This window comes from Eimeria tenella, genomic scaffold, assembly GCF_000499545.2.
Source record: "Eimeria tenella Houghton genomic scaffold, Eth_scaff41, whole genome shotgun sequence".
NCBI lineage: Eukaryota > Apicomplexa > Conoidasida > Eucoccidiorida > Eimeriidae > Eimeria > Eimeria tenella.
In genome coordinates, this window is record NW_013543345.1 from 218,150 (window position 1) to 236,471 (window position 18,322).

The 18,322-nt window shown below is 48.1% G+C and overlaps 4 protein-coding genes across 4 annotated transcripts; 1 reads left to right on the plus strand and 3 right to left on the minus strand.

Annotated features, from left to right (window-relative positions):
- Positions 1 to 569: 569 nt before the first annotated feature.
- On the minus strand, positions 570 to 3,535 carry ETH_00022665 (calnexin, putative; the record flags this gene model as incomplete). The annotated part of the gene is made up of 6 exons (XM_013376879.1): positions 570 to 959; positions 1,322 to 1,459; positions 1,639 to 1,936; positions 2,043 to 2,311; positions 2,478 to 2,548; positions 2,779 to 3,535. The coding sequence occupies 6 exons, from the start codon at positions 3,533 to 3,535 to the stop codon at positions 570 to 572; spliced, it is 1,923 nt and encodes a 640-aa protein (XP_013232333.1).
- A 4,702-nt stretch (positions 3,536 to 8,237) lies between these two features.
- On the minus strand, positions 8,238 to 12,264 carry ETH_00022670 (uncharacterized protein; the record flags this gene model as incomplete). The annotated part of the gene is made up of 6 exons (XM_013376880.1): positions 8,238 to 8,349; positions 9,704 to 9,990; positions 10,358 to 10,463; positions 10,709 to 10,841; positions 11,464 to 11,950; positions 12,061 to 12,264. The coding sequence occupies 6 exons, from the start codon at positions 12,262 to 12,264 to the stop codon at positions 8,238 to 8,240; spliced, it is 1,329 nt and encodes a 442-aa protein (XP_013232334.1).
- Positions 12,265 to 13,965: 1,701 nt separating this feature from the next.
- Positions 13,966 to 15,006, minus strand: ETH_00022675 (uncharacterized protein; the record flags this gene model as incomplete). The annotated part of the gene is made up of 1 exon (XM_013376881.1): positions 13,966 to 15,006. The coding sequence occupies one exon, from the start codon at positions 15,004 to 15,006 to the stop codon at positions 13,966 to 13,968; it is 1,041 nt and encodes a 346-aa protein (XP_013232335.1).
- A 973-nt stretch (positions 15,007 to 15,979) lies between these two features.
- On the plus strand, positions 15,980 to 16,798 carry ETH_00022680 (uncharacterized protein; the record flags this gene model as incomplete). Its single annotated transcript, XM_013376882.1, has 1 exon — positions 15,980 to 16,798. The coding sequence occupies one exon, from the start codon at positions 15,980 to 15,982 to the stop codon at positions 16,796 to 16,798; it is 819 nt and encodes a 272-aa protein (XP_013232336.1).
- Between the last annotated feature and the right edge of the window lie 1,524 nt (positions 16,799 to 18,322).

Genomic DNA, 18,322 nt, shown 5'->3' on the forward strand with positions numbered 1-18,322 from the left:
TTTCGCACATGGATCCTACCCATCAGAGTCGTCCATTTTCATGACCAAAATGCTGGTCAAAACGTAATTGATTTCATGTTCGCCAAAAATAAAGAAGAAGCAACGAAGCGCGCCGAATCTCCCTGTCCACAACATTCAGACGCAGGATCTTTGATGCCGACTAGATGCTCATTTTGCAGCAAGATTGTTTCAGCTGCTTATTTCTCTGGACAGTAAATAACTCAAAGCTAGTTGCACTTGCTGGGGTTAACTCTAAAGGAATGCTAATCGACACTCAAGTACGGGGAGAAAATTGTTTAATGCCTAGCAGGCCATAGTCGGCAAAGCCAGCAGACGCGCAGCCCTTATACCTTTATTGAGACGGAAAGGCCCGTCTGCATGCCCACAGTAATCCAATCCTACGCGAACGCAGCAGTGCGGGTGATAAAAGCACTATTAGAAGAAGTACAGTTGTAGTACTCCTCTACACGCGCTGGTGTGAACTGGACTGTCGTGAGGCATCTATTCAAGCCAATTTGGTGCTAGCACGCTGCCAAGTTCTATGCCCTGTGGTCCTCAGCTTGACTTTCTCACCCTGAAATCACAGTGCTTGCGAGAAAAATTCCACCACTCAGGTTGTTTTCATCTGCTTCATCGTCACTTAATAGAGCTTTTGTTTGTTCCGTTTCTCTCAATGCTCCAACCATACGACAATTACCCATTTGGTGGTCCCTGGGATTGAATGATGTCCATTCAGTAAAATCTTTGGTTCTATGTACAAGTGCGGAAAAGCTGTTTGCCTGCTGCAAGAGTTGTTCAGTCTTCACTCGAAGCTGCGTTCTGCCGTAATTCGCGTGATGAGAGTTTGAGATGGCCTGAAGTGCTTCAGATTCGCGCCGCAGCGAACGGATCTCCTGTCGAGCAGCGCTCCGCGTCCTGAATGCAATTTCGGCAACCTTGTCTTCCACTTCCATTCGTTTCTGCATACACAGAAGGTAGCTGGCTTGGTATTCAAGCTGCCGAATCAGTCGTACTGTTGCATTCATCACAGATGTAATATTTAGACTTGCCAGGCGTTTTCTGGCAGTGTCTTGCTCTTTTGTGGACTTAAAGGTCCTCTTTTACACCTTCCTTTGTTTTGCACTGTGTAGATGCCTCTTCAAACAACTTTTGTCAAATAGTATTGTTATTAGTCAATGGAATAGATGCGGTGCATACGCCAACAGGTAGCTGACACCTTAATGATACTTAAGGCGGCAGAGTTGAGCATGTCAATGTGCTGCTTTGCTTTCTGACCTTACTAAGGCCTCAGCATCTCACAGTTACAGCATACGGGACTCACCCAGAACGTTGCTCTTGCAAATTTCTGAGCAGCTTGGACGTTGTTGCCCACTACAATGTTGTCTACAAGAGTCCCACTATCCATCGCCATGAATACTAGGCCTACTGCGTTGAAGCTTGGAAATTCTTTGGACAGCTCCTGAAGTCAGAACCACGCGAAGGTTAGCGTACAGATAAAAATCGTATGCGTTTTACTTACTTCAGCTACAGGCAAATACAGGTTTGATAAGTAGGCCTGCAGCGACAAGAGCGAGTCATGAAAGCCTTTATCTAGAAAGCTTGCGAAGCAGATCGAGGGTCACACGCATTCTAATTTACCTGAATCGTTTGGCCTGTGTGTGGCCACGGCGGTCTCAAGTCAGCAAAGATTGTCCCCTGGTAGCGGATGACAACACGCAAAGTGCAAGGACCTGATGTGAGTTTGTGCTGACCAACGTAGACGTCACGATTGAGAGCCACTAGTGGCGTTGGTCGGTGGGAACAAAAGATCACCCTGCGAATAGTTCTTCCATCCAGCAGTATCTTGAATGTCCCATCTGGTTTCAGGATTAGCGTTAAAAGACGCGTGCGGTCACTGAAGGGCAGCGCTAGCCGAGGAAAGAGCGTATGCGTAACGCTGAGCATTCAAAGGATAGCCCAATTGAGCAGTATAGCCTCTGCTGTAACAGGGCTCTCGTGAAAGGAAGTCGCTGGATTGTGCTTGACACGGGAGATAGAAATACCTTTTTTCAGTTATTCGACATTTCCTATTGACCGTAAATATGATTTCTCGACGCCTCCCACACTGGTCGGCTCCAAACCGCAAGGAGTATGGAGTTTTCCCGTCGAATTGTTGCTGTGACTGTGCGTCGGATTGGAAAAAGGTCATGTAACCGCCTCCACAAGTGAAATCTGGCTGCTGATGCTGCAACTCGTATTGCAGCACTAGAGGATCTTCAGGAGAAAGCATCGCATATCTGGGTAACAAAGTGCTAATAGCGTGTCGAAGACCCTGAATATCGCGCGCATATAGCAGTGGGTACATGACGAGCCTCAAGCCATGAGCTCGTTTATAGGGATTTCCTATACAGAGCATAGAGGAAACTGGATACGAGCACGTGGGTGTCAAAACGCACAAAAGGAGCGGCTTTCGCTGAGAAACTTTGCCCGCAGCTCACCTTGGAGGCAGTCATTAGTCCGCGGTCCCCTTCAATTACATGCGGATGTCTCAACTCCTGATTCCATTGTCCTACAGGAGTCTCCAAAGCACACCCTTTGCTCAAGGCATCTCAGATATGTGCATTTGATGGCTGCCCAACGTCCCCATATTAAATCAAAACTGAGGCCGCAAAGAAGCCTCAGTGGGATGAATGCCCATCTACAATCCCCAACCAGAATCCACTAAAGCATGAGTTTACACGCGTCCAAAGCTAAAGCGTTCGGTCATTTTTTCTTGGTTTGAAAGGACATTATGGTTACCAGAGTGGGTGGAACTTCTGGAAACAATCCACGTATCGAACACGTCTTCTCTATCGAATGTCTCAGCAAACAAAAGTCCCTCTACTGCAGGGGCAGTATAGGGCATTACTGGAATTTTAGAAAGCTCTACAAAGACAAAACGGTCCATGTATTCTTTTTCTTCAGGTGATAGAAGCAGGTCATGCCCAAAATCAATTGGGCGCTCCTCAACAGTCACCGCTGCAGACATCCGAGCCAGAAGCCGCTTGGTCACGGGGTCAGGCGGCGGGTCTTCATCGGCGCTTTGGTTTCGTGAGGGGTTAACAGCCAAATTATTGGCATCCGACTGAACTTGTGCCGATTGCAGTTCGACAGGAGGTATCTCTGGATCGCAGTTAACTGGCGTCACAAATCTTTCTGTCTTTGACTCAAGCCTGTGCGAATTACTTCTGATTAAGTGTCCATTTGATGGTGCCGCTGCACTGTTTCTGCGCCCCTTTGTTCGTTTGCTGGCGGCTTGTGCAGAAAACTCTGGGTTTGTTGCATGGACATTGTTGGACTCTGTAGCATCTTGCTTTCCTGTGGAATCTCTGTTGCAAACTGTCTCGGTTGCACGGCCAATTTTCCTGTCTTCGGCAATCCTTTTGAAAAGGATCTGTAGAGCTTTGGCTCTCCGTTGAGTCTCTGCGCTGATCCTGCTAGCCTTGTCATCACAGGACTGTCCCATATTTACTTGCGAGGAGCCTTCGGATGAAGCAGACGCTATCTTTTCCAACATTTTAGGACTGCCAACAGAGAACAATGGAAACTGTCTTTGTCATTTGACTCGCAGCGAAGGGAAAGCAATTCGCATATTAAGCCACGGCCACATGCCTCTGCGGAACCTCTCCAGTTTCGAGGCCCACTACTGTTCTGGCTGTTTACAACAAAGTCTTGTGAGGCCTACTAACCCACCCCTTCTGCCTTCTTCGTGGCTCCTTTTCTTTTTCGTTCTCTAACTGACGCGTCCTAGACATTTTAACAGTGGCGCTGTCTGCGCAACTGCTTGCCTTTTCAACTCCCTCTGCAGAATGATTGCTTCTTGTGAAGTGGTGCTGGGGCAAGAGCATGCCTTCCACACTTGTTGAAACATCTTGAGATGCGAGAGACAGGAGAAAAAGTGGAGCACAGTTGATTGGAAGGCCTATCAAAATTAAAAGGCAGGTGCAAAGCGCCATTGGCACTCCGTTGCTGTATGGATCGATGGTAGTTTGCGACTTTCTCACTTACAAATGAAAAGTGCATGCGTCACAGATATGGTCAGCTATATGAATATACGGTAAAGAGCCTTCGGCGGAAACTGTCTTTCGAATATCACTCTTGTGATATTTCCTCAACTGCATGATGTAATCACTATCAAGGCTACAGTCCTTGGCGTAACTTTTCCCGATAACCAATAAATGCGACGTGAGAGCTGCAGCAATGCCGAATGTGGGGCGTGGGCCTTTACTCGGTTCAAGTAACACCGGCAAACCAGCACAGCTCGATGCCGCGAGTACACTACGTGCTTACCGGCGCAACCTAGTCAAAAAGAAGATTTATGTTTGCTCGTATTCATTTTAAGTGTGCAGTTTGTATGCGTAAAGAGCTTGCGCTTTCCTAGCAGGTGTCTCTGTTTCCAACGCATGCGCACACAGCCCCAAACTAGAATCTGGGACGGGCGGAACCTCGCCAGGGAAATATCAACAATAACGTGCCGATCATGTAAATTTCATGATCATATCATGGGGTTGAGTTGCGAGTTTGTTACTAAGTGGGATGTGTTGAACCAAATCAGGCATGACTGCTACGGAGAATCCGAATGAGCTGCTGCCTTAGCCACAATCCTAAGTTGAACGCTCTTACGCGCGACTTGCTTCTACAGCACAACAAGCCAAGGGATGTTACGAAATAAAAAGTTCCAATAGTTCTCCAGATAGAAATGTGCTTTGTCAGCAGCGCGTGGCCCCGTGGCGTGGAGAGAGAAACTGCCCGCTACAGGTCCTGTGACAGCGCCCGACCCACGCCGTGCCACAGAACCTGCAGGGTCTAATAACACACACAATGCTGCAGATACTCCACAATACACTCTACTTATAGGCTGGGTGCGCTTAAATATATAAGGGGTACGTCCGAGAACAGCTAGAACAGCTATCGCGCATCATTGCACTGTGCAGAACTCAAGCAGAAGCTTTTGTGGCTCTGCACTAACCCATCAGACAAAGCATTATAGCCAGCAGTAAGCAGTGATTTGTGGGAATCTATGAGAGCTTGTTTACGGCTCCAAATAAAACTAGTACGAAAGCCGATGTGCATGGAAGTGCACTAAACCTAGCAGGGTGGATGTTCTGGAACACTGAACGATATCGGCAAATGAATATTACCACAGAAACTATAAAACTCTCGTCGCTAGATCTGCATTTGATTCTATCAAGTCAGCTCAGTATCGCGCAGTTGTTTTGCTTTGCTGCATGCGTTTAGGCCTTGGAAACGTTGCGCCGCCTAGCTCCTAACTATGTTACATAGAAAGAAGCTAAAAGTTTTCGAGCTGCGAGCTGTTGGTGTGTATACTAAGAGCTTCTTGTTCTAGGCACTAAACCTGCTCAAAGGATCAGCGAAACAGGCTGCCGGTGTACGAATGCGGCGAGTACCGATGCTACGGGTTTGCAGCGGAGTCGCTATTTTCTTTCAGTGGTAGGCTTCGTCGAAAGCTGTCGCCTCTCCGTTTCTGGGACTCGGCAATATCGTAGACCTGAGCCGCTTTCCCGCTAATAAGCTACCCAGAAGTTCCTAAATTATCACCCGTTCTGCATTTGTTGGTAAGGGGAGCAATATGGAGCTTTTAATAATATTCTGAAGGGGAGGCTCTTCAGGGCAGCTCGCAGTGGCGGAACGTAGAACGGCCCCAAAGGACAGAGGCTTCAGTGGCTTACTGAGTCCACTGGTTCGCTTATAACTCTATGTACTAAAACCGTGCAGAATGGCCTGCGGGCTAAAGGCTGCAGTCCCGTATGAGCAGGTTGTATTGGCAGTGCCATCGAGAGAATTACTCGTTTCTTGCTTGAAAGAGCACAGTACGATTCTTCTGTAAATGCTGGGGACTGCGCTGAATGTGGCCAATTGTGCCTCAAGTTCGGTTGTTCTCTTATAACCGATGAAAGGAATTTTGAAATAAGAAAATAAGACACTTTTGGAGCACGAGTAATGCTTCCACGCTCCCCTGACGGGCGCGTTAAGCACACCGTAACGACTGCATACGTACCATATGCCCACTACCCCACTCGCTATAGAAGCAACAAGGAGTTCCAGCGTCTCAGTAAGCAAGTTGCTATTAACCGACAAACATGCGGGCACCGATGGCCGACAGGAAACAGACGGAACTGCCCGCGGAGCTAGCAAAACGCACCTGAGTTGACAGGGCCACTAAGGAAATGTTCCCCAAGGCAAGGGAAGCAACGCGAATGTGTCTGCAGTAATCGCGCAGCATCTTGGACACGTTACACTCGGGGTTTTAGGCAAGTGATCGGCTTAAAAGCCAAAAGCCTCATACCTGATGAAACGGACTGCGAGGTGCATGCAAAACGTAACTGTTAGAGGAGACCCCGCGAAGGCATGGGTTTTCGGTGAAGAGATTTGCTGACGAGCCTTGTTAATCGCCAAACAGTGCTGCCACAGTATTCGTAACTGGCACCTGTTTGCGGGCATGAGGCGTCAACATCAAGTGAATGTGGAGATGACGTCTTATCCCGAAAAATGGAAATAAGTGTCTTGCCTGATCAGAGAGTGTGCGTTGGAGCTCTGGTCGAGTGCTTTCGACAAAAGAAAAACATGTCAGTCATGCTAAAGGTTGTGACACACGACCATACCGTAGGACGGAAAAGGCGCGTGCTGGTGTCGGCTATAGAATTACGCTGCACGCAGCACGCAAGAGGGTAGGTTTTGCGAACGGCATAGCTGCCTGAATAGTTTGGCGGGCCGTGCTCCAGCGACATATCCACTACCCGAGAAAGGCTTGAGCCACTGAAGCAAGGGGTGCAATCGCCATGGCTGCTATTTCCGTAAACCGCGTGTGGTGGCCGGCCATAAAATGTACAATGGAGCGAACGGAGCATCCGACAAAAAAAGTGGGTCCCTATGAGACTAGCTTGCCACCGTTGGAAAGAGTGCATCGCGGTGCTCAGCACGCTGCTGTTGGTGAAACGTACTGATGGAACTGCTGAAAACGCGTGGCTGTGGGAGATCAAGGGGAAAGTCTACCATCGGAATGTTGCGGCAACTGGCGTAGGACTACCGTGGGCATTCTCATCTTGAGGAGTGAGGATATACAAGGGCAATGGACACTTTTCTACACCTGGGCCGGAAGGTACTATGTAGATGACAAAAATCCCTGGAGGAGGAAATCCCGACTCCCTGGCAAACAGAAAAGGCGCATAAGGGTGGTGTAGTCCACGCCTGCAACAATCATTCGGCCTTGAATGCCGTTGGCGGTCAAACTATTGCTGTCATCTCCAGTTTCGTTGCTGAACATTTGCATTCATTGTCTGGAAAGGCAAGGGAGGCACTGCGAAACAACTGCTCAATTATCCTCCTTATACACCCACAGGAAAATTGTGTTTACGATATCAGCGGACTTCTTGAGTTGGGTGGGGAACACACGCGATTATAGTGGGTGGGAACAGATTCTGCGGGGAGCTAGAACGGTGCTTACGCAGAGCAAAAGTCTTCTGTCCAGTGCCAATGCTTGCTGAGAGAAACTGCCTTAGAGCACTGCCCTGTGGCCTCTTCGTTGGGTTGAGGCGGAATTTCGACGATGGTATGGCTGCATTCCAGGAAACTTCAGCACTGTCACAAGGAATAAGGCGGCCTCCTTACGTCTTTTCCAGCGCCTAGTGGAAATCGATTTTTGGGCGCTGAGGTGGTTGGGAGAGCTGCCGTAGCTGCCCTTGTTGGTCCCTTGCCCAACTGACGCTAAACACCACATTTCGCAACAGAAAAGCATCTCTACCATTTAAAAGAAAACCGTTGGCCTAAGGACAAGGCACAATATGTGGCTGCAGTGTTATCGCCCGCAATGAGGCACAACGAAACCGGTCTTCAGGCTGCCGGTGGCGGTGGCTTGTGTCTTCAAACATTGTTATGAGGGAGAAAGACAATATGATGTCAGTAAGAGGGCACCATTGTCAAATGGCAGTTGCTGGGAGATGCGGAGATGCATTGTGATATCATTTCAATCCCAGCAAGGGCTTCTGGTTACTGTTAGCTAAAATACGAAAGGCATTCCAGGGCTACTTCCTGAAGTAGGTTGTATCCCTTCGGCTTAATTGTGATGGCAGAACAAACCCTAACCAGGCTGCGCTGTTCAGATTCCACGCTTCGGTATACCAGCTCTTGGTTAATAAACGTAGCCCACCCATCCTGGCTCCCAATAACTGCAACTCTGTCCTGGGATACAGCACAAAACGTTATGTAACGCAATGATCACTGCTTTGTGACTCGACACAGTACGGCAGTATGCCGTTTGTAAGAAGTTGTTCACGTTGCTGGCCCTTGAACGGCGGTGATACAATACCAATCCTGCAATAGACAGAAACGCAAATGCGCAAATGCCTCAATAATTGAAATCATGTTTTACTGCTGCAGGCTGTTATTCTGTGCTCGTGTCTGTTGCAAATTTGGTATCGCCACCATTCAGGGGCCAGGAATGTGAGAAACCGCTGATTCTGCAGGCTGCTTTTCGTTGCTAGTTCTGTAGCGTATCGCCTCCATTCAAGGGCAAAAAACGTGAACAACCGCTGACATATTGCATATTCCTTAACTTCATTGAGTGAGAGAACGGTGATCACTGACATGCTTGCATACCGACAGGTGCCACCTCTGGAATCTTGATCTCGCCTTCCCGTTCCCGCGTCAGCAGAAATACCTATTATTTCGATTATCAATAGCTCAGGCAGGCCCTTCACTGTGAAAGGATAACCTCACAATGAATACTGAGAGGCTTAGTGTGAAAGGCAAAACTATATATGTATGTATATAGACAAGGTGGGTAAAAACTCTGAGAAAACACCTGGGGAACGACTAAGTGCTCCGCGTCCCATTGGCCTCAGAGGGTGAGGCTTCATCCTCTCTTGCAGGGCAGCCCATTCGTTTTCGATGCACGGAGGGACACGTGAACTACATTAAAGCCCATATCGCTAGTATTATTGTTTTGTCGATTATGTTTCAGTAGATCGATTGTCTAGATATATGCATTGGCGCAGTGACGTGTTGAAATCAACCGTTGCAGTAGTGTCTTCTGCGCGGTGATGTGCTTCCTAGAGATAATGATATTCTCGTTAAACAATGCCATAGACTGGTAAGGCCCACGTGTTTAATTGAGATTCGCCTGCGGCTCCCCCCAGAGCACAATTTTCAAAATAGCTGGGGAGCTTTACATCCAAGCGACAAACTTCATGTATTTCCACTCCAACATACAATGGAGCGCAGCGTCTACAAGCAGGTATCGTCGAGCTTATTCTATATTCGCAGAGCTTGTATTCTTATGCGTTATCCCCGCAGTAGGTAGGTAGGGCTAGAAAACGATATCACGCGTGGTCAAGTATGACAATACTTGTGCAAACGGAACACACAAGGTGAGAAAAGCCTGACACTACAAAGCAGGCATTTTCATTTTTATAAGTTGAATGTGTTTGGATGGTTTCCTTGCAAAATAGCAAACTGTCACGGTTTCCTTTCCGTTTTGGATCTACAGCAGTTGAGCCAGAAACACTGAACGAGTGAGAAGCCCTTTTGAGCTGGACAAAAGGCCCTGAAGAGTTTTTAAGGGATATATTGATAAACGTTCCTGCACCGCATCGAGCATTCAAAATGCTGCGTTGTCAGAGCCGCAGGAGTGTCTTTGACGCATGATACTGTAGTACCGTGTACTTACCGGTCTGTTTCATCTCTAATAATGTACTCCTTTGACATGAGACCTTCGAGGCATGTTTTGATAGCTTCAGGCTTCCATCCTTGATACTCACCCGTGCTACCTTGAGAAAGATGGTTTCCAGTAAGCTCTTGCAAATGCTGCATCAGTTGCTGGTGAGTTATTCGACGGTGCTGCTTAAAAAGCCTAACAACTTTCGCATCAAGCCTAGCACGCTCTTCTGCATCCAGGGACCCTCTGAATTTTCCTGAAGTTCGTTTCTGACTGTGCGTAGTAATTGTGCATCCAGCCTGCACGCATGAGAAAGTGGCGTAAAATGACTTGCAGCCTAGTGCAGCACATCGCTTCTCTTGAAGGGCTTTCGGGTTCGCCAGCAATCACTGTGACACGTGGTTTAGATTTACCGCGAGAGGATTGACTCTGCAAGGAAGGCGTCTGATATCAACTTCAGGATTGAAACAGAATTGTAGGGATGAGGAGCTCTCTGAGGACCTGCGCTATGAAACAAAAACAAGAATCACGCTCCAGCGCTGATGGCTGTATTTTCAGCTGGGCGCTCGAACAAAGCGTGAAAATTACCACAATTTGTGTGAAATTGATTAACTGTTTCTGAAGACCAGAGAGGCAGGATGGAAAGAGCTATGCATTTTGTCTTACCAAAAGATTCTGCGGCTCTACTTGGAGACTTTCCATCACAGAAAAAGCTTCTTCTACAGAAATTCCCGTCAACTGGGCAGCCGCCTGGACTGATAAAAACGAATTTCTGCAAAGCCACAACCCGTGAAACATAACAGGTGAAAACGTATGCTAGAGTTTTGCTATTAACTGAACTATTGCTGCTTGTTGCACTCCCCGCAGACCATGTTATTTATGTAAACGCAATGCTGGCAAATTAGACTCTTTTCAATTGGGTGGAGAAGGTGAATGCTATAGCATACTCATTAAAGAGCAGAAGCACAAGCGCTGTTATCAGGCATACGCGAAAAACAGCACTCGTTGGTTTCGTACAAGCACTGTTCTGATGGATGCCTTCGTGCTGATTCTGTTGTTGGACTAGGAGAGTCATCTCTGCGTATCCCGCCCTCCAGAGCCATGAAAGTTTTCGTTCTGGGAAGTGAGCTTTGTACATTCGGCTGAAGGCCTGAATAGACGCAAAACGGAACGGCAGCGTAAGCACAGGAGCGCACGACTAAACTAATTATTGGCCAACAGCAGAGTACAGTTACCTCAGATTCAGTAGCAGGGCCAACGGCAAAGAGTACACATCATTTAAATCGGCTCCAAAAACAAATTTTTCCCGATAGCTTCCATAAACAAAAAATGTACAGCTAAGAAAGGAAATATTGTGCATCTTTATCTTCAGTGATGTGCAGAGATGAAACCGACATCCAAGTGATTTTGCAGCTCTCTTGGGATATTCAAACCACCAACGTTTATAAAATTTTCCCTTAGTTCGTTCGGAAACGTGTCTGATCTAGATGGCTGGGGAGGATGCCGTCTTGCTTCAACTGTCTCTGAAGGCAGGTGAATCTCCCAGGCGGTCTTTGTAAGAACCAGGGCTTCAAAGCTGCTGCACTTTCCGTTATCTGATCCGCTTGAAGTAGGGAGATCAGAAGTATCCCCTGGATCAGCCGGAAACAAGGTTTGAGGGGATGAGGGGGATGATACAGTTCGTCCTTCTGCACTTTGGTCGTTGGCCCTCGCTTCGGCAGATACGGTGGTAGATTCTCCTTCATAAGGAGGATTCGCTGATGGCCTGGTACCTGTAGGGGGGTTTGTCTGCTGCATTTGCTTTGTGTACAAGAGCAGTGTGTCTCTTGCTGCAGCAATGTCCGCTATAACCTGGCTGACCCGCCACTGTTCTTCTGGAGGAACTGGACAGCGAGCCTCAAAAGCATGTTGTATTGCCTTCCAAACTCTCATTTCTAGACCACACACTTGCGCTGCTGCTCCAGAAAAAATGTCTACACTACTCGTAAGCCCTTTCCTATCTGTAACATCAATGTTTTCAAAGAAGGCCCTGTACGTATACTGGGTGTTTCCAGCATCACGCGCACGAGTAAGTCTTAGGTAAATGGGACTTTTGTTGGTAAGGTTGGCAAGCTTGCCCCAATCTGACGAAATTTGTTTTCCGCTAAGCAGGCCCCAAGTTACCCATTCTGGTAACAGCCTGCAGGCTAACAGTCTTGCATATGCGGAGAGAAAACGCTCAGGAAAGTGAAGTCTTGAACAGAGCCGACCTATATCCTCCTGAACGCACGAAGAATGAACTGGTATTCCAGGTGCACAGCTGAAGCAGGGCAGCAGCACTAAAAGTGCTGCACTAGGGACGCTCAGCAGCGGGTTTGCTTCAAACGTACTTCCCAGTCCTTAGTATCCGTGATTTCGTCTCCCTCTCGAGCGGATTTTGCTGCTGCACGTCTAATCTGTGAGTCCATATAAGTAGCCACCGCCTCTTCTACAGTGAGGATTTCCCCCGATGCACCCACAGTGCACGCAAGGCACTTTGCTACTTGAGGATCAGAGATAACCCGGTCGAAAGCCTGCGCGCGCAGCTCAAACATGGGAGGGAGAAGCCTATCATTTCAGCAAATTCGAATTCTTGCTGAGAGCTTTTTGGTCGTAGCAATACCGTAGTCTATTACAATAGTGAATAGGGGGAAACGAACAAAACATGAGTCTTTCAAGCCAAAGGTGAAGTAACAACAGCAAGCAGTTGGAATGCGAATACCTGGTTTCGGGCTTCAACAGCAGCTGATGAATTGCTGCAAAATACTGTCAGCTGCTTTTTTGACCTCTTGAGATATTGCAGCAACAACAGCACAAACATCTCCCCCCTAAGGGGACAGAAATCGCAGTGTGTGACTGTTTCTGTTGCATCCGCTTTGGCCGGTTCGGCTGCTTTTTCTGATATTTTCTCCTCTTCTAACGGCATAAGTTGTGTTTTTATTGAGCAGGCAACCTTGGGACTTTCAGCTGCTGCTGAAGTCCCACTGCCATCCCTTTGTGTCTGTTCTTCACGACTGCATGCATCTGTGGTCAAAACGTCTGCGGGACTTGCATTAGTTGTCCCTCCTCTAATAACTCGCTGCCCCTCACGGCAAGCTGCGCATATGAGGTCCCACTGGGTTGACGCGGATCTAACCACACAGTCGTCGCAGCAAAACAGCGCAGGGGTGGATTCAAAAAAAAGCATCGGGAGTCCTGGCAGCAAACTGCTCCAGAAGTTTTACATATCATCAATAAACAGTGCAACTGTGATGTAGGGAATGACGTTTGCAGAGCTGCAAGTCACTCTCAATTTTCGTACTGAATGGAATCGGTGAGTGACGAAGACCAGTAGAAACGAAGCTGATGAGCCATGCTGTCTAGGCACTCTGGCCACTCCTTGGCCCAGTGCAAGAGCAGCACCACAGCTGCAGCATACCCCACAGGAAAAAACTAAACAAAAACTGCTAAGAAAAGCAAGCGAAGGCGCAAAAACATTTACATTTGGAAAGCGCATAGTAAGACAAGCCGACCGCCTTGAACATGATATGCAAAAGCAAACAATTTATAGCTGGTGATAGCGCACCACTCCAGTCATCTTCTCTTAAAAGTTGGAGGAGTGTGGGGGACAAAAGCAAAACTTTGTCGAAGTTTTTTCTGAGTAAAACTTGTTGAGCCACCTGCACTGCAGTATCAGCTGAAAGCGGCGTAGAGCAGGCATCACAGTGTAAATTTTACTCAGTTCATTTTACTGCTTTTCTTAGGTAAGTGCTGCGTCGGTGCCATCAGAGCTTTCCAACAGAGCTTTCATCATTCGGTAGCGTCGAACACATTTTACGATGTTTCAAAGAGTGCAAAGCATCAGCACGTGCCTACTGGGGAGCCGAAACACGTCTCGTTTAGAGACCTCTCTGCCGAAATAAGTGCTTCCACAGAGCGAAGAAACACCCGAAGCTCTACACCTTCCGCCATCATCTCAGAAGCTGCGTCTGCATGTGCTGTGGCAACCCCTTCCAGCAACCTCCTAGAGAATAAAACATGCAGATCAAGCGGGCCCGCTCAACATTGTTTTATGCATATCTTGCCATTAGAAATTATTAATGTAGCTTCAAAAGGCCTTCGGTATATGCTTTTACGCTTTGGTACGAGCAACAAGGTCAAGTATTTTTAGAAGCACTATGGAAACAGAATCGGCAGTTCCAAACGTCGTTTTCTTTCCACATTGCAGAATAAAAGTAATTTAGCATTCTCTGAGCTAAAAACCCGTAGGGGCTCTCCTATGATTCTTCGTGTAGGCATATTTGCAACTTCCCCTTGCAAACATACCTCCTGTGTTGAAACCAAATTCTTGAGCACCCTCCCCAGGGGCCGCCACCGGCGCCTGTCCAGATAACGTACAACAATCGGTTATTCCTAGAAGAGGGCTGCAGAGCATTCCTGTAGGAACCTGTTGTAACTGTTGCCATAGCGGAGTTATCCGTTAAATCTTCCTGTTGAAATGAATTCCCCGCAGTTTGGGCCGGTGGAGGGGAATTGACGCAAGCTCCTGAAGTTACTGCCGCTTTCTTCCGGCGCTGCAATTGTACGTGCTGAGGATCGTCAATTCTTCTCAAAGTAATTAGGGCCTCACGAATCCACTGAAGGCGAGCTGCTGGCACTGGTGGCTGGCCCGCTCTCGGTTGACGTCTTGAAGGCGATAGTGCTGGTCTTGCTTCCTCCGCATGCACCCCTTTTAATTCAGTTGATTTCTTTGCATATGCGGGTGAAGTCCTTTCCCCCAGGGGCAGCATGTTCGGTGCAACTGGAGCAGCTGCTTGAAGCAGCTTATGCTGAAGTACCTTTGTTGATCCCTCCTCGGCTTTTGGCGGCAAAGTTGTTTCAGGAGTAACCATTGGCTGTAGCTTTTGAGCAAAAGCAGGAGCTGGCATGCCGTACGCCTCCTCAGCAAGCAGAGACACCAGTTGTGCATCATCATCTTCATCTAGCTGCAAATCCTGTTGCAGTCCCACACGCTCCAGTGTCCAGTGCTTGCGCATTGGTCCATCGGTTGCCTCATGCTCGTTTGTAGGACAATTATCCTCTCTATTTAACGCTGGACAGGAAAACTCGACTTGACGTGTGGTTTGATGCTCTGACTGCTGTTGATTTTGGCATCCTTGCAACTCCTTATCGGGGTTTTCTTTGAAAAACAGGCCTTGGTTCCCCGAAATTCGGCACCGCTCGATAGACCCTGATGAAATTTGTTTTTGTGGATTATTTGTTGCGCACGTGGCAACTGCTGCATCGACAATCTTCCTAGAGCACTTTCGTCTTATCATGTCTATTTCCTTCCATACTTGAGACCTCAACACATCTATAAGTCCGCTTAGTGCCTAACGCCAAGACCACAAGTCAAACACCACAAGCGAGCCTTCATTATAATTGCTTAACAGACAACCATTGACACACTGTTCAGCTTTCGTTGATAACAGCGTTTCATGTGGGCCCAGAAAAATTTGTCTCAATCAGATACGCGATCAACGAAGTGCTTTTTATCTATGCATTCAAATGTGCAGCACTCGTTTTTGCTGACAAATCTTCCAAAGATGACAACGGCAGCCTCATCAATCGTGGAAACTTGGAAAAGAATCTTGGTCGCTGCGTGAGCTATAGCTTCACGTGCTGTCGAGGTGTTTATCCCGGCTGCCTCTGCCGCCAACAGTGCGTCATCTGAGAACTCTGGTGCTTGTGTCCTCAACCGTGCAGGTGTAGTGAAACAATTAGGCTGTTGATGAGTTAAAGCTTCTGAACCCCTGGCGTAGAGGTACTTAAAAAGCAGTAGCGCAAGAGTATACGATTTCCAGGCCTTCACGCAATCAACCACAAAGTCTTCGGCTTTTTGACGCTCTTCGTTCGATGGCGCTTGCTTGGTGGCGTGAAGCCCATATCGAAGGCGTTCGACAACAGCGCAACGAATCAGCAAGCAACAAAAAAAAAGAAAATGCCACCGTGCCACTGTCGGTGACTGCAGCACTGCATGCAGGTCTGAAACGCAGAATCACAATCAAGAAGTTGCCACCATGCGCTCATCTATTGCAGCTCTTCCTAACGCGTGTACTCTATGACTGAGCATGGTAGGCCATGCATGAGCAAAACTATTGCTGCTCTTACTAACGCACGTCCTCTATCACTGAGCATGGTAGGCCATGCATGAGCAAAAAACAGCAATTAATTACACACCAGAAGCTGTGTGAGACAGTGCAGCCACATGCTTGTGCGAGAGGTACGCAGTCCCACTGAAAACGCGCAAGGATGAGGTGCCTCCATACGGATCTCTGTGCCAAACGCTTGGCTCCTCAGAAGCTTGTGGGAGACCTATTGGTCCTGGCGTGCAGATCTCATGAGTATTTGTTTCCCCTAATTGATGCTGAGAAAAAATGTCGAAAAATGGCTCAAGAAGATCAGAGCGAGCCTTATATAAAAGTAGAAGCAGTTGCCTCTTTCTCTCCTCCTCTCCAGCCCACAATTTCTCATAGACTGGAAGGCGATTGCACTCTAACGCAGAAAATTGAGCTCCTTCGGAGCTCTCGCAGGCATCAAGACGGGCGCACGGTGATTCTTGAGGGCCCGCTTGACCTGCTAACATATTTGATCCTCGTGTGCATCCAGACGAACCTCCTGCGCCTCCAGGCTTTCGCCTTGGCCTCCTCGAGACCCTTGTTGACCTACCTTCCTCGCGCGCACCAGCAGAAGATTCAGGTCTCCACTGTTCTGGCAAAGAGTGTTCTTCTGAACAAGGCTCATTGGCCAGTGCTTGGCGTGGATTTCCAGGATCATTTGACGAAGCTGCAGGCGACTGGCGCTTGCTTAACTGCAAGAGACGGCGAGTGGAACGCCGTTGCGTACGCAGATCCTGAGGCAGCACTTCAGTCTGCCCTAGCTGCCGAAGATGATCCCTTTCCGAAGCTGCGAGGCGCCGAGTGCGGACGCCTGGTGTTGCAGGTTGTGGCGCTGCTTGTGAGTCAAGGGCCTGTCGGTCTACAGTGGGCATCGTTTCTCTCGGTGACAAACCACCAGACCTTCGTCTTTGTCGTTTTGCTGCACGACTTGACCCTCCAAACCCCTGATTAGAAGCTGGCGATGACTCTGCCATGGTTTCAATATCTGTTCATTAGTCTGTTGAAGCCTGTGAAGCGAAGCGTTATGTATGGAATACAAGTCAATGGTCTTCCTTCTTCTAGAAAAGCCGTAGCAGAAGTGCTTAAGTAGCTTGCCGCCTGTATCCAGTACGACGAAGGATGAGTGAACCTGCGACTAGCTAGGGGTACATGCTGCTCGAAACTGCGGCCATTGAGGCTGCGCTCGAGTTCAGAAACAGTGCAGTTTCAAAAGTGGCGTTTCCCTAACATTGCTTGCTTTGGTAGACTAAGCAAATATCGGTAAGCGTGGCTGTAGGCAAATATGATCAAAGCACTTCGCAGTACGGCAGCTATCCTAGAGCCAAAGTAACCATGGTTTTGTGCTGTTCAAGGGTTCACGAAACCGCGTGTAGTTCCTTTTCAGGAACGATAAAATGGCTTTGTGAAATAGTGTCTAGATTGATTTCGAATACTGCCTTGCATCCGAGCATGCTTCAAAGGGGAATGCTGCATTAGACTGCCACGGGTCACTTGCGTCACGTGCAGCTACAGTACATTGAAGGTGTGTAATTAGCTTTTTCAGCTCACTTCAAACAGTCCTCTCCTAGAAAACTGACATCTAGTAGGACACGAAGAGCCGCACAACGGCGTTGGGCGTAAAGTCCTTGGCCCAGCCAAAGCGCATGCGCGGATAGCGCCACGTCATTACAACGCGAAAATGGCTGAGTTCCGAAATTCCTGTCCCTTCAGGGAAGCCACAATAAATGCAGTTGCTTGCTACTTCCTGAAATAAGAAGTCTAGGCACCATAAGCAATTTTTTTTTGAGGCGTGGGCACTACGAGGTGTCGCCTTCTGGCGAAACGTAACGTGAGCCATGCGGGAGCAGAGCCTCTAGGCTCTGAACTTACTCATAAATGCCTATTACTTCGAATTATGGGTAACGCAATAACTTTGCGTATTACGGAATGCGGCCCAGGGCCACTTTTGTGGTGTCGCAGGACTGTCTTGGGCACAACAGTCCCTCGAGAGCAGTTCTGCCGCCAGAGGGCAGTTCTATCCCGACTTTTAGTAATTTGCTGCATCTTATCATACAAAAATGACCAATAGTCCACAAACTGGCCCAAGAAAAGCTCAGTTTGACGTTTAGGAGGAGCCGTTTGAGGACAGCAACCCGCATGCAAGGCATGCGGCAACCTGCCTTAAGTTGTCTTGCCAGTAGACGGCGCTCCGGCTGGTGTGTTTGATTATTTGCTTTATGGAGATATAAAGTCTTGCTTGAAAAATTATGCCGACGTTCTCCTTTTAAGATCCCCGGCGAACGGGTGGCCTCCATGGCGGTTGGGTGAAGTCAAGCTGTGGCTAAGGAAGTTGCGTGGCCTCTCTTAGTGTCGGACGTTTCAAGCTGACCACCTGAGCCCACGAAGCGACTGTTTAATTAGGTTCGTCCAAAATGCCCAAAACGACAAGCGCGCTTCATGGCATAATTGAGAAACTATGTAGTAGGGAGCTCTCAAA